This window comes from Silene latifolia, chromosome 11 (genome assembly GCF_048544455.1).
Source record: "Silene latifolia isolate original U9 population chromosome 11, ASM4854445v1, whole genome shotgun sequence".
Lineage (NCBI taxonomy): Eukaryota > Viridiplantae > Streptophyta > Magnoliopsida > Caryophyllales > Caryophyllaceae > Silene > Silene latifolia.
In genome coordinates, this window is record NC_133536.1 from 24,575,548 (window position 1) to 24,590,232 (window position 14,685).

Genomic DNA, 14,685 nt, shown 5'->3' on the forward strand with positions numbered 1-14,685 from the left:
ACACACTTCGGTGTGTAGTCGGTTACTGTGTGAGATGGGAGACCGGTGGAGGAAGAGGATGATCACCTGGTTGCTTATTGTGCCTGTCTTACTTTGATTATTCAGTAACTGACCCCATTGTTGTTTTATAAAACCTGTGGTGATCCATTCGGGGATGGTGAGCAGATTGTGACAGGTGATGCAGATGTTTAGCTATGGGACAGTCATGGGGAGTCACCACTTCGAGTCTAGCTTCCGTTGTTACGAATTTAGCTGTCTTTGATTTCCGTTGTATTGAGATCCTTATACTTTTATTTTGAGTTGGTCTGAGATAATGTAATCGCTAACTCTTTATACTTCAATAAATGTTATTTAGAATTTGTAACTTTGGTATATTAACATCGGGAAACCGAGATGGTAACATCCTTTCATGATATGGTAGTCCTTGGTAAGGTACCTTGGTATGAGGGGCTGTTAAAAAGTGGTATCAGAGCCGACGGTTCTGGCACCTAAAACTAATGAACCCAATGAACTTAGAGAGTCTAAATAAAATGAACCCGGGGAGAGTTGTTTGGAGCTACTGCAAAGACTTGGAAGACGTCCCGAAGTCGCATTGAGGCCCTTACAATCTATAACCGGTCACATGGGGGAGTCTTGGAAACTTGGTATGTCGAGTCATGTATGTGTAGTACTTGTAACTTGAATTTTGTGAAATGGTTGGATGAAACGATTGGATGAAATGGTAAGAGGTGGATTGTGAAACATGGTAGTATATGAGAGGTGGATTGTGAATTCGTATATGTTAGATCTTGAGCATGAAGAATGTGATCATGTTACCTGTTTAATACGATCTTTAGCATGAAGTATGGTAGTGGTACATGTGCATATGAACATGATGATGTTAATGTTTGGTTGTTGGTAGTAGGATATGGTTCAGGTCATGCGTCTATATACATGAATGTCGTGTTTAATTTTCTTGTGGGTATGATAAAAGTTCATCTTTGTACTGGTTTCTTGAAGTATTGGGTCGTTATTGTTTGCTTTATTCATGTTTAAGTTGTTTTGTTAAGAAAAAAATAATTTGTATGAAACCCGATTTTGGAAGGGTTGTCTTAAAACTGTCATAAGTCGAGTTTAGAAATGATATTTCTATAATTCCAATTGGAGGTGATAGCTTGTCTTCTTACGATTCTAACGATAAGTCACACGCCCAAAATGACCAAGTAACGAGTTAGAGTCGCGAGATTTAACTAAATCGGCTTTTAGTGGTAACTCGACTCGATCTATGCAAATATGAAAGTGCCCTTGAAAAAGGATTTAAAAGAAATTGATTTATTATGGTGTAGTGGTCAAATTGGTCGGTCATGCAACGTAACTGATAATTAGAATGATCTAATCTTTCGTGGTCGCGTAGAGCAAGCACGTACGCGTCGAAAGCTTAAAGCAAGGTCTTAGAATGCAAAGGGAGAAGAGAAGGGCGGACACTCGCGTAAAAAATATGTGAGGCGAAGGCCTCTATTTATACTAAACACACGGAGTAATTATGGTAAGAGTAGGATACGGGAAGGAATAGGAAAGAAAGATCCGGAAACAACCGACTTAATTGAAACACGGAAACTTGGACAAAAATAAAGCCTAGAGAAAAGGCGCAGCAGGTGCTGAGATCCTTCAAAGAGGCGCATCATTTCCTGCGTCATTTCTCGGGTAGTTTTCTTCTGCGCGAGAAAACGCGTTTGACAGCCTGTCGTATTTTAGGCATAACTTTCTCTAAGAGACTCATAATAAGGTTGTTTCGATGGCGTTGGAAAGCGAAAAGAAAGATCTAGAACTTTCTGTGAAATAGACATGACCCAAAAAAGTCGTTATGACCTCGTAAAATGGGCCTAAAGGTCGGGTTGTCATTTTAGCTAAATGTAATGCACATTTTGTAATGTAAACTTTAAGTTTAGCCCAAAGAAGTGACATGGGACTAAAAATAAGATATACCCATAACATTTTATGACATCTTAACCTTAGTTAGACAAGGACGTTGCTTTGACTCGGGATTTGACGGTTTTAGGAAATGAAGACGGTTTTTGACCCGGACTCCAAATGAACTCTAATTATTGCCAAAACGACCGTAATGACGCCTAGATGACAACCAAGGGGTAGACACAAGTTTATGAGTTACCTTTTATTAACCGATTTACGAAACGTCATAAAATCGTGACATATGCTAAACATGCGGCCCAATATCACTAGGTGTTTGGCTGGAGAGCAGAAACGAGGTATCTACAAATGGGTTTTGGATACTGGAGCTACGAGTCACATATGTTGTGACAAAGAAGTGTTCAAAGAATATGTGCCGGAGACTAATGGACAATGCGTGTTCATGGGCAATTCTAACACTACACGCGTTATTGGTAAAGGAAGGTACAACTGAAGCTAACTTCCAGTAAAATTCTCGAACTTAATAATGTTCTGCATGTTCCAGAAATTCGTAGGAACCTTATTTCAGGGTCTCTACTTAACAAGGCCGGTATAAAACTCATTTTTGAATTCGATAAACTTGTACACACTATAAACAATAACTTTGTTGGAAAAGGTTTTTGTAATAGCGGGCTTTTTGTGCTCGATGTTGTGACTACTAATAAAAACTCTACCACTTCTGTTTATCTCGCTGAGTCTATTACTTTATGGCATGCCATATCAGGTTGTATAAATGTTGATTATGTTAAAAAATTGAAACATCTTCACCTTATACATGGTTTTAGTAATACGGCTTTTGACAAATGTGAGATATGTGTAGAGGCTAAACATTCCAGGACACCATTTAATAAACAAGTCCATCGTGCCTCAACTCTTCTTGGATTTCAACTCTTCTTGAATTAATCCATTCGGATTTGAGAGATTTCAGAAACACAATGAGCCGAGGAGGTAAGGGTTACTATATCACTTTTGTAGATGATTTCTCTAGATATACGAAAGTGTATTTGTTAAGAACAAAAGATGAAGCCGAGCAAAAATTCATGATCTATAAAGCTGAAGTTGAGAATCAATTAGACCTAAAAATCAAACGTGTTAGGTCTGATAGGGGCGGTGAATATGAGGGTTATCCACTTAAAAAATATTGTGAACAAAATGGTATTATCCATGAGTTCACCGCCCCATTCACACCTCAACAAAATGGAACAGTTGAAAGAAAAAACATATGTTTGAAAGAGATGATGAATGCTATGCTTATTAGTTCTGGTATGCCTACTAACATGTGGGGCGAGGCCATTCTTTTTGCTTTTTTTGTACTTAACAGAGTTCCACACAAAAAACTAGAGATAACTCCTTATGAGCTCTGGAAAGGCCACAAGCCTAATCTCAACTACCTCAAAGTGTGGGGGTGTTTGGGAAAAATCGGAATACCTGCATGTCAAAGAAGCAAATTTGGAGAAAAAACAATCGACGGTATATTCATTGGTTATGCTTCTAACAGCGCGGCCTACAGGTTTATTCTAAAGGATGGTTCAGGTTTTGGTTCTATTAAAGAATCTAGAGATGTTGTATTTATTGAGAATATTTTTCCAATGAAAACTAACCTTGAACCTCGTTGTTATTTCCAATAATGTTGATAATGCTTCTACTAGTGCAGTAACTAATGCAGATGCAGTGACTGAACCTAGAAGAAGTAAGAAGGCTAGAATAGCAAAATATTTTGGCTCAGATTTCGAGACAAGTTTGGCAAAAAACGAATTTCTTGATGAGGAGGACATTCGTGCCTATGTTCTATAAAATGATCCGAGAACTTACAAGGAGGCCGTGAATTCCATCGATTCTACTTTCTGGATGGAAGCTATCAACAATGATATAGATTCCATCAAGGTAATTACACTTGGATTCTCACCGATCTGCCTAGAGAGTGTAAACCTCTAAGAAACAAATGGGTCTTCAAGAAGAAACTCAATCCTGATGGATCTATCGACAAATATAAAGCTAGATTGGTTGTATGTGGTAATCGACAAACAAAAGGTTTGGATTTCTATGACATTTACTCTCCCGTTACTAAAGTTGCTACAATTAGGGCCTTAATTGCACTAGTTTCTATACATGATCTATTTGTGCATCAAATGGACGTTAAGACATCTTTTTTGACGGAGACTTGAACGAAGAAATATATATGAAGCAACCAGAGGGTTGTTTAATTTCAGGACAAGAAGACAAGGTTTGTAAACTGGTTAGATCATTGTATGGTCTAAAGCAAGCTCTGAAGCAATGGTATGACAAATTTCATCAAACTATTACTTCTTATGGTTTTCATGTAAATGATTCGGATGCTTGTGTATATGCTAAAAGTGACAAAGATGGACGTGTCATCGTGTGTCTATATGTTGATGACATGCTCATTTTTGGCACTAATATGAAAGTGATCATGACACCAAAGCCTTCTTAAGCTCTCGTTTTGACATGAAAGACCTAGGTGAAGCCAATGTTATTCTTGGTATAAAAACTTCTAGGACCAAATGGGGTTTCAGTTTGGACCAGTCACATTATGTTGAGAAAATTCGTAAAAAATTTGATTGTTTTGATTGTGCACCAGTCAAAACCCCATATGATCCTAGTATACACCTAAAGAAGAATGAGGGTATCAGCGTGAACCAAGAAGAATATGCTAAGATAATTGGCAGTGTCATGTTTTTAATGAATTATACAAGACCAGACATTGTTTATACGGTAAGTCGTCTTAGCAGGTATACACATAGTCCAAATCAGTCACACTGGAATGCTTTATATAGACTTCTAAAATACCTTAGGGGAACAATGGATTGGGGTTTGCACTATTCCAAATCGTCGTGTGTTTTAGAAGGATATTGTGATGCTAATTGGGTGTCTGATAATGATGAGATTCATTCTACTAGTGGATATGTGTTTATTTTGGCTAGTGGTGCTATCTCTTGGAAATATTCTAAACAAAGTTGTATTGCAAAATCAACAATGGAATCTGAGTTTATTGCTTTAGAATTGGCAGGTCAGGAAGTCGAATGGCTAAGGAACCTGTTAGCAGACATTCCATTGTGGGGGAGACCGGCTCTATCAGTTTTAATGCATTGCGATTCTCAAGCAGCCATTGGTGTGGCAGACAATCAAGCTTACAACGGAAAGAGAAGACATATATGCTTTTTTTTTTTTTTTTTTTTTTTTTTTGCTAAAAGGTAAGAAATTATATTGATCAATGAGGAACAACAATTACAAGACATTTTTAGTACCATACATATTTCAGTGCATATACTTATACTAATTGCACTCTAGACAACCAACAAGTATCTTTATCAGAGATAACTTGAGGTTTACAATTATGAAAACGTTGAGAGATGCTAGCCTTAATGAAATTAAAAACATAAACAGCTCTCTGAACTTTTCCATTAATCTGGGCTTCATTCCTTTGAAACCAAATGTGATACCACGCTGCCAGGATAGTAATGGTGCATAATTTCTTTCTCAACTTACTCCACCTCTTGCTGGCTATACTGTTAAGTATAGAAGGACTGCTGAAATCAGCAATCAACCAGCTGCCAATCAGCTGTAAAATCTGTTGACTGTAAACACACTCAGTGAAGAGATGCACATGAGTTTCAGGTTGATTCAAACAGATACAGCATAAGTTATCAGAACTGATATGAAGCTGGAATAATTTTTGTTTCAGCATCAATGCTTCATTTGCAATTATCCATGCTATAAAGGAATGTTTTGGTATGGCCATTGAATTCCATACAGCATTGCTCCAAGAAACTTGATTCCTTTTAATTCTCAACCAGTTGTAACACGAACTAACCTTATAATCACCCTGACTGATACTCCAACTTTGATTAATAAACCCATCCTGAATTAAATCACGAACCTGGCAAATCTTCCTCCAATGCCAGCTAGCACTAGAAGAAGGTTGATGTTGATGCCAAGCTTGATCCTTACAATAAACATGATGCACCCATTGCACCCAAAGCTTGTCTGGTTTCTCTGCCAACCACCAAACAAGCTTCCCAATGATAGCTTGATTCCAAATCTGACTTTGCTTGAGTCCTAATCCACCTTCCTTCTTAGGGACACACACTTTTGACCAAGCAATAAAGGAAGCCCTGTTATGCTCTTTGCTACCCTCCCATAAGAAATTTCTACAGATAGCATCAACTCTGTGCAAAACTCCTTTGGGAAGAACAAACATAGAGGCCCAATAATTATACAGAGAAGCAAGCACAGAATTAACCAGTACAAGCCTGCCTGCATATGATAAACGTCTGGCTCCTAAACTCTTAATTCTAGTAACAATCTTATCAATTAACACTGCACACTCCTTTTTCAATCTGCCTGCAGTGATTGGAACTCCAAGGTATTTAAATGGCAATTTACCTTCCATAAAACCAGAAACAGAAAGAATATCCTTCTTGATCTCATCATTCACACCATTAAAATATGCACAAGACTTCTGTGCATTCATATTCAGACCAGATGCTACAGAGAAGGCAGAATAAGATCTCAAAATAACCATGATAGACTTAATATCTCCCATACAAAACAATAACAAATCATCTGCAAACATAAGATGAGTAAGTTTCATTTTGTGACATAAGGGATGATAGGAGAAAGGCAACTTCCTAGTAGCACACAGGAGTATCCTACTAAAATACTCCATACAGAGTGTGAACAACAGGGGTGACATGGGGTCACCCTGTCTAAGACCTCTCTTCCCTTTGAAATAGCCAAAAGTTTCACCATTTAAAGCAATCGAGAAGGAAGTACTCCTGACACATTCCATAATCAACTGACAAAATTGAGGAGGAAAATTGAAGGCTTGCAAAATCTCATCCACAAATTGCCAACTCACAGAATCATAAGCTTTCATCAAGTCCATTTTAAACATGTACCTAGGAGAGCTAGACTGTCTATTGTACAGCTTAACCAAATCTTGGCACACTAAAATATTTTCAATAATGCTCCTCCCCTTGATAAAGCCACCTTGATTTTTACTCACCAACTCAGGCAACACATCAGCAAGTCTAGCACAAATGAGTTTTGAGATACATTTATACAAGACATTGCAACAGGCAATGGGTCGAAAATGGGAAACCTGAGTAGGCATTTTGCACTTAGGTATGAGGGTAAGAATAGTAGAATTGAGCTGCTTGAGTAACTTACCATTGATAAAAAAATCCTGGACTGCATCACATACCTCAGTACAAATGATATCCCATGAATCCTTAAAAAAAGCACTAGAAAAGCCATCAGGCCCAGGAGCCTTGTTGTCTGGAATTGAGAAGATGGCAGCTTTGATTTCTTGGCTAGTGACAGGCCTGAGTAACTGAGTCCAATGCTCAGTATTACACACAACCCCTTGCCTAACAATCTGAGGATTCACAGAAGTAGTAGCTTTCTCTGTCTCTAAGAGTTGAATATAATACTGAAGGAAGGCATTCTGAATCATTTGAGGATCCTCATGCTCCTTCCTAGCCATATCAGAAATGGACAACACTTGATTCTTCATAAAGTTGCTTTTGATAACACCATGGAAGTACTTTGTGTTACTATCACCATCCTTAATCCAAGCAGCCTTAGCTTTCTGACTCAGGAAGAGAGTGCAAGCAGTCTGCAATTCCTTATATTCACCAATAGCATCCTGTTCTTTTTGCAGCCACAAGGAATCTCTAGGATCAATAGCAAGCTGGGCTTGAATATACTCCAGATTTTTCAGGGCAAGAATAGCACTATTCTCAATATCAGAGAAGTAGTCCCTATTGTATTGTCTAAAATAAGGCTTCAACTGTTGCATTTTCTTAACAAGACAATACATCTTAGTGCCATAGCCTGAGTTTTTCCACCATCCTTGTAGAGACTGAAGATAATAAGGAGATTTCCCCCACATATTGAAGTATTTGAATGGTTTTTTTAAACTATTCTGTTGACCAGAACTCTTAAGCAGACAAGGGGTGTGATCAAATATGCCTCCAGGAAGAAAATGAGCATACATAGTAGGCATTTGATCACTGCATTCCTGATTAATTAAAGCCTTATCCAGTCTGCTATAGACTCTAGAACTGACATCCTGCTTGTTGTTCCAAGTGAAGAAGGAACCTCTAGCAGGACTATCCACTAACCCACAACTGGTCAGACACCCTTGAAAATCATCTATTTCCTTATCACTACTATTACCTCCTAATCTTTCAGCATGAGACAAGACACAATTGAAATCCCCACACACTAACCAGGGATCCTTGATATGAACAGAGAAATCCACCAACTGAGCCCATAATTCTTCCCTTGCTTGAATATCATTGAAAGCATAAACCATGGATAAGTAAAAGAAGGTAGTAGAAGCCAGTTCAGTAACCTTCATATTAATACATTGAGCAGAGTAATTAAGAAAGTCCACATGAAAGATAGAAGGATTCCATAAAATCCAAACCCTACCACCCTTATGAGAACTATTATTAGTAGACAAGCTCCAACCATCCATTAATAAATTTTGCAAACTATTCAGAGCCAAGGATTTAACCTTGGTCTCTAGGAGACCAAACAAACCCACTTTATTCATATGCATAAACCACTTTATATGCCTTTGCTTAGTAGGATTGTTTAATCCCCTGACATTCCAGAATCCAAGGTTATACATTCCCCACCACAAGGTGAGGAACACTACCACTCGTCCCAATTCCTACCTTGGGTGTAGTCTTGGATTTGTTTAAGGCTTCCATAAAAGATTGTTGACCAAATTTGTGAACACTATAAGCTCCATCTGTAACCTCTTGTCTACTCATCCTCATGATAGGCCTGGCTTGAGAAAGACCAGAAGTATAACTGCCATTCTTATGCCAGATAACAGGCGTCTGCAATTGTATTTCAACTCGAGGAGTATCCTGACTGGTTTCAGCAGGATTGACAGCAAGAGGTTCTTTGTTCTTCTCCACTACCTTAGGTTTCCACACTTTAGTGACAGGCTTTTTGGTGGGCACAGTGGGTGCAGTTTGCTTCTTGGCTTTCCTGCACTCATTTGCAGCATGGCCAATACCCTTACACACACTGCACACAATTGGTTTCCACTCGTATTCCACATCTATCTCCACAACTTTTCCATGCTCATCTAAAAATTTAACTTTGTCCTTCAATGGTTTCCCAAATTCAATATCAATCATAACCCTAGCATATCCAATTCTCACCTTGTCATCTGTTGCAGGGTCACACTTCACAAATTTACCCAAAAGCCCAGAAATTTTAGGGATTCCTTTACCCCAGAACTTAAGAGGCAACTTGTGTAATTTAACCCACACAGGTACAGATTGAACAGGATGCTTAACCAACTCAATTTCAGGGGTCCAAGGTTTAACTATCAATGGTTTGTTATCAAATAGAAAATGCCCCTGTTTCAAAACTGCATTACAAGCCGCCAAAGACTTAAAACGCACTAAGAAAACACCATTAGGAAGGAAAGAAATCTTATCCACCTGATGGTTAGACCACAATCTCTTAATAAATCCATCGACAATTTCCCAGGGAGGATTAGCCCCAAGAATGAAGCAATAAACGAGTTTTTCCAATAATCAAGTTCGATTTTTACCTCTCGCTTGAAGAATTGCAAAGCAATTCTTCGTGCTCCTCTACAATTGTTTCCAACACAAATGACGAAAAGAATGAGTCGGACCCTCTTCCACTACTGGCTCTTCCACTAAGCTCTCTAAATTCAGAGGCGCAATTCCAACCACCTCACTCATAGGCCTTTCCTTGCTTACATCCGCACTAGACGGACCTGTAATACGTGACAAAACTGGAAATTCATCTGCACTAGTTGAAGAAAGGAGATCAAATTTATTTGATTCAAACATTTTTTTGATTTTTTGTTGAAGAAACCGAAGATTTACTCTTTATTACTGTTATTTTTGGTAGTCTCAGATCCCTAGGGTTCCTTGTTTTCAGAACTTTTCAATCGCCTTTTTTTAGGGTTTGTTCTCTCTCTCTCTCTCTCTCTCTCTCTCTCTCTCTCTCTCTCTTCATTGCTCTCTTCCTCCGGATTCACACTTGCCTCTAAGACATACTATAGTGAAGAAAATGATCAGAAATAATGTGATATCACTGGATTATGTAAAATCGGAGAGGAATATTGCGGATCCTCTCACGAAAGGCCTATGCAGAAAATTAGTGCTGGAGTCGGCACGAGGAATGGGTTTAAAGCCTGTTGGGAGTGAATCGTGACGAGCTCCCCCACTTGGGTTTACCAAGTTCAATGGGTCAAAAGAAGTCACGAGGATCTCATGTTGTAATACTACTACCATTCCTATTTTAATAAAAGTGATGTAGTATTCTTTTTATATTGTGTTATTTCTGTCATGTGAGGAAGGTTAAGCTAAACTCTTAATAAGTCCATAGTCCTTGATTAAGGATGGCTTGTGGCAGTCAAACCTGATGGACTTACCTATGTGAATGTGGGGGAAATGCCCTACCCCCTATGAGGTTCTTAGGCTTTAGGACCTCTAGAGCGTTCACGAGATTCCAGGTAGTGAGGGGCACCTTTATGACGTTTCGCGAGGACGAATACATATTCGAATGGAGGTTTATGTGCGGTTATCCGTTATAAACCACCGTGGAGAGTCCAATGACGAGAGCAACTCGATACGGTTGTAGTAGGTAATTGTATGCACTGGGTGACAATTCAATTCCTCAGGAACATTATCATCTTAAGACTTACTTTCCGTTACCTTAATCACCTATTTCTCTTCTTCTTCTTTTGAATCATGTGGGGAATTAGTTTTGCTTCAAAAGAATCCCATGTTGATAAAATATGTTAGAGTATTATAGTTTTTGTAATACTACGTTTTATGTGTCTTGAGGTACTCAATCGAGTGGGGCTTACTCTGTCGAGTAAGTATGTTTTTACGCAAAACAGTAGAATACCTGTAGGGTACTCGATCGAGTAAGCTTGACACTCGATCGAGTAAGGGTCACTCGATCGAGTAAGTGACTTACTCGATCGAGTAAGTGGTTTTACGAGTGATATTTGACGGGTTTTATTAATAATGCGGGAATGATATATAAGGCTTTCGTCACTTTTATCAAAACACTTTTACAACCTAAAAACCTTCAAGAGAAGATTAGGAGTTACGTTGAATCATCCTCGCCGCATTATTAGCAAATCCCGGAGCTAGAAGTGTCGGATTTCGTTGTTCTTTATACCTTTGTGATCCTTGCATCGAGGGTAAGCTTTACATATAAGTTTTATATTGTTTTGTTAATATTGGTTAAACCCTAATTGGGTGATTTGGTGGTTTTGGTGGTTTATGTGAATATGGTAGTGATGGTATGTATGTATGTATAGGAGAAGGGTTCGTTGATGAGAGATTCTGAATTAGCTGCTTGATCGTCTGTCGGTGTTTGCATTCCAGTTAGGGTTTTCCCTACTCAGTATCAGTTACATAATGTGTGGTGATTATTGTTGTGATTAAAGGTTGGTTATATTGTTGGTTGATCTTGACGGTTGATGATTTCATATTGTTGATTGGTTTGTATTTGTCTGTGATCTTCGAGGCGCGTCCCTGGCTGAGTGGAGTCACTTGCGGGAGTGGCTTCAGGCCCTTGATTCGCCTTCTGTGGAAACCGCCACAGAAGGGATGTGTACATTAAGGAAACTTGGGTTTATCGCTCGATGGAGATGAGCGGGGATTTGGTGGGCACGGCTGCGGTCCCCCACTGGCTGTGTGGAGTACTTATTGCGATGGGTACTCTGGCAGGACTACACACTTTCGTGTGTAGTCAGTTATGTGGAGATTGGTAATGGAAACTGGAGAATTGTTGAGCTGTTGAGCTATTTGTGTTCTTGTTTCGTGTGGCTTTATTTTATGTAATTAGTACTGACCCCGTTAATTGTTTTAAAAACTGTGGTGATCCACTCGGGGATGGTGAGCAATTGTTAAGCGGGTATGAGATGATACGCTTGGGTTAGCTGGGATGCATCACCACGATGTAGTTTTAGAGTCTTCCGCTGTTTTGGACTTTTGTTTAGTACTTTTGGATTTGAGAACATTTGTATTTCTCTTCTATCAGTTTTGGGTTTGAACATGTAATCACTTTAAACTATATCGCTATTTAATTACTCCCTCCACTTTCCTATTTTCACCCCATTTCCTCTTTTTGGCCAATTATCTATCTTCACCCCATTTCTCTTCTTTCTTTATTTGGACTACCTTTTTCATTCTTTAATCATTCTTTTCACCCCACCTATATCTCTTTTATTACTTTTTTCATTATTTAATCATTCTTTTCACCCCACTTACAACTCTTTTATTACTTTTTCATTCTTTAATAACTTTTCTTAATATCCGTGTAAAAAGAAATGGGGCGAACAAAAAAAATGGAGGGAGTATGTTTCTTTATTGTCATTTGATTATCATAGCCTCGGGTAACCGAGATGGTGACGTTCTCATACCTTAAGTGGTCCTGGTAAGGCACTTGGAGTATGGGGGTGTCACAAAGTGGTATCAGAGCGACGATCCTGAAACCTGTAACCAATGAACTTAAGGAACCTAGAGAGTCAAATTAAAATGAACCCGAGGTAGGAATTGTAGGAGTTAATGCAAAGACTTGGGAGACGTCCTAAAGTCGCGAACTCGACCTACAATTTTGAACCTGTCACATGGGGTATGTGTCGGGATCGTTATGTGTTTATCTTGTGCTTTGTATATCTATATAGTAATATGTGGTGTGAATTGGTGGATGTATGCATGTGGAGGATAGAAGATAAGAGTTGAAAGATGATGATGACATGAATTGCATGTTGGTTGATAGTAAAGCATGAAAGTATAATGTTCGATATATAATGTGACATGTTAGAATTATGAAAGGAAAGTGTTTTGTTTATATATATATAAACCGATGCGTAAGTATATATGTTGTTGTTGTCGTTTTGTGTTAGAGTATAGAAAGTTGGGAGTGCGAGTTGAACATGCGGGTATTGGATACGAGTCAGCATGACTCGATCGAGTGGGGGGCACTCGATCGAGTAAGGTGAGAGGGTCGATCGAGTGGGTGTGACTCGATCGAGTAGGTAGTTTTCCGATTTATGGGCAGAAGTAAGTTTTTGGGCAGTCGATCGAGTAGGGTCGGCTCAATCGAGTGGATAGTTAACTCGATCGAGTGTGTTTTTGGGAACTTTCTGATCAGGTTCTGGAGTCGAGGCACTCGATCGAGTAAGAGGGGCAACTCGATCGAGTGACCTTAAATCGATCGATTGGGTTATTGTAACACCCCCTCATATCAAGGTACCTTACCAAGGACTACCCTAGTATGAAAGGCTGTTACCATCTCGGTTTTCCGAGGTTAGTACATCAAAGTTACCAATTCCAAACAACCTTTATTAAAGTATAAAGAGTTAGCGATTACATGTTTCCAAAACCAAACCAAAGTATAACTGTGAAATGTCTAATAATTACAAAGAATGCAAGCTAAGTCTCTTGACGGCGGAAGCTATACTCGAGTGATGACTCCCCATAACTGTCCCAGAGCTAAACATCTATATCACCTGTCACAATCTGCTCACCATCCCCGAATAGATCACCACAGATTTTACAAAACAACAACAGGGTCAGTTACTGAATAATCAAAGTAAGACAAGCGTATAAAGCAACCAGCTGATCATCTTCCAACCCCAGTCTCCCGATCTCACACAGTAACCGACTACACACCAAAGTGTGTAGTCCTGCCAGACTACCCTATCACAACATGTAGCCCTCGCCGCCAGTGGGGGACCGCAGCCAATCCCCACCTAAATCCCGCTCATCAACGAGCGATAACCCTGTCCCTTAATGTGCACATCCCCTCCCGTGACGAGTTCCACGGAGGGCGAACTAGGGCGTGAAGGTACTCTCGCAAGTGACTCCACCACAACCATCACAACATCGTCACAACAACCACCACCACACCAACACTCCGATCAGCAGACAATAGTCATACGCAATACAATCACATTCTTAAATCAATTAACAGTAACTGAGTCGGGAAACCCTACCTTAGCACAACTGCAAGAAAGACAAGCAATCGATCTAGAACGGCTCCTCTACGAAGTCTCCGCCTAATCAATAATCACATAACAACAATCACTATATGCAAAACACCATTTTCCCAAATTCATAATTAAAGACAAACCCTAAATATAAACCAATGAATCATAGAAACAAGGAATTACCGACGATGAAACAAAGGATGAATGCACTTGTTATGATCTCACACACACACACAAAGAGAGATTTGGAGAGGATTAGAGCGTCGGTTGAGTGATTAGATTTTATAAAATTTAATTAGAAACTATTTTGCGTTTATAAATAACTCTAATCTTTTCCAAATCAAACCGCAGAAATAATATTCGTCAGACCGGATACTCGGTCGAGTATAGAGTATACTCGACCGAGTACCCTCTACTTGGTCGAGTATTCCGCATACTCGGCTGAGTGTTCCTTGACAGTAACCAAACAGAATACACGACACACTTTACCCGACCGAGTAGGCCATACTCGGCCGAGTACCAACCTAGGAAAACCGTAGTATTACAATCTTACCCCATTAAAAAGAACATCGTCCTCGAAGTTCCAACCAAACCTATTATCAGGTACCCACAACATAAGTGTTGCCAACTCTGTCTTACTTCCATAACGCTCACTAGCACACTCAATTACCAAGACAATCCACCGAAAAAGATCAACCATCAAA

The 14,685-nt window shown here is 39.3% G+C and overlaps 1 protein-coding gene across 1 annotated transcript; it reads left to right on the forward strand.

The window, feature by feature from the left end:
* The first annotated feature begins 4,413 nt into the window (after positions 1-4,413).
* On the forward strand, positions 4,414-5,176 carry LOC141613109 (secreted RxLR effector protein 161-like). The gene is made up of 2 exons (XM_074431847.1): positions 4,414-5,077; positions 5,160-5,176. The coding sequence occupies exons 1-2, from the start codon at positions 4,414-4,416 to the stop codon at positions 5,174-5,176; spliced, it is 681 nt and encodes a 226-aa protein (XP_074287948.1).
* The last annotated feature ends 9,509 nt before the right edge of the window (positions 5,177-14,685 follow it).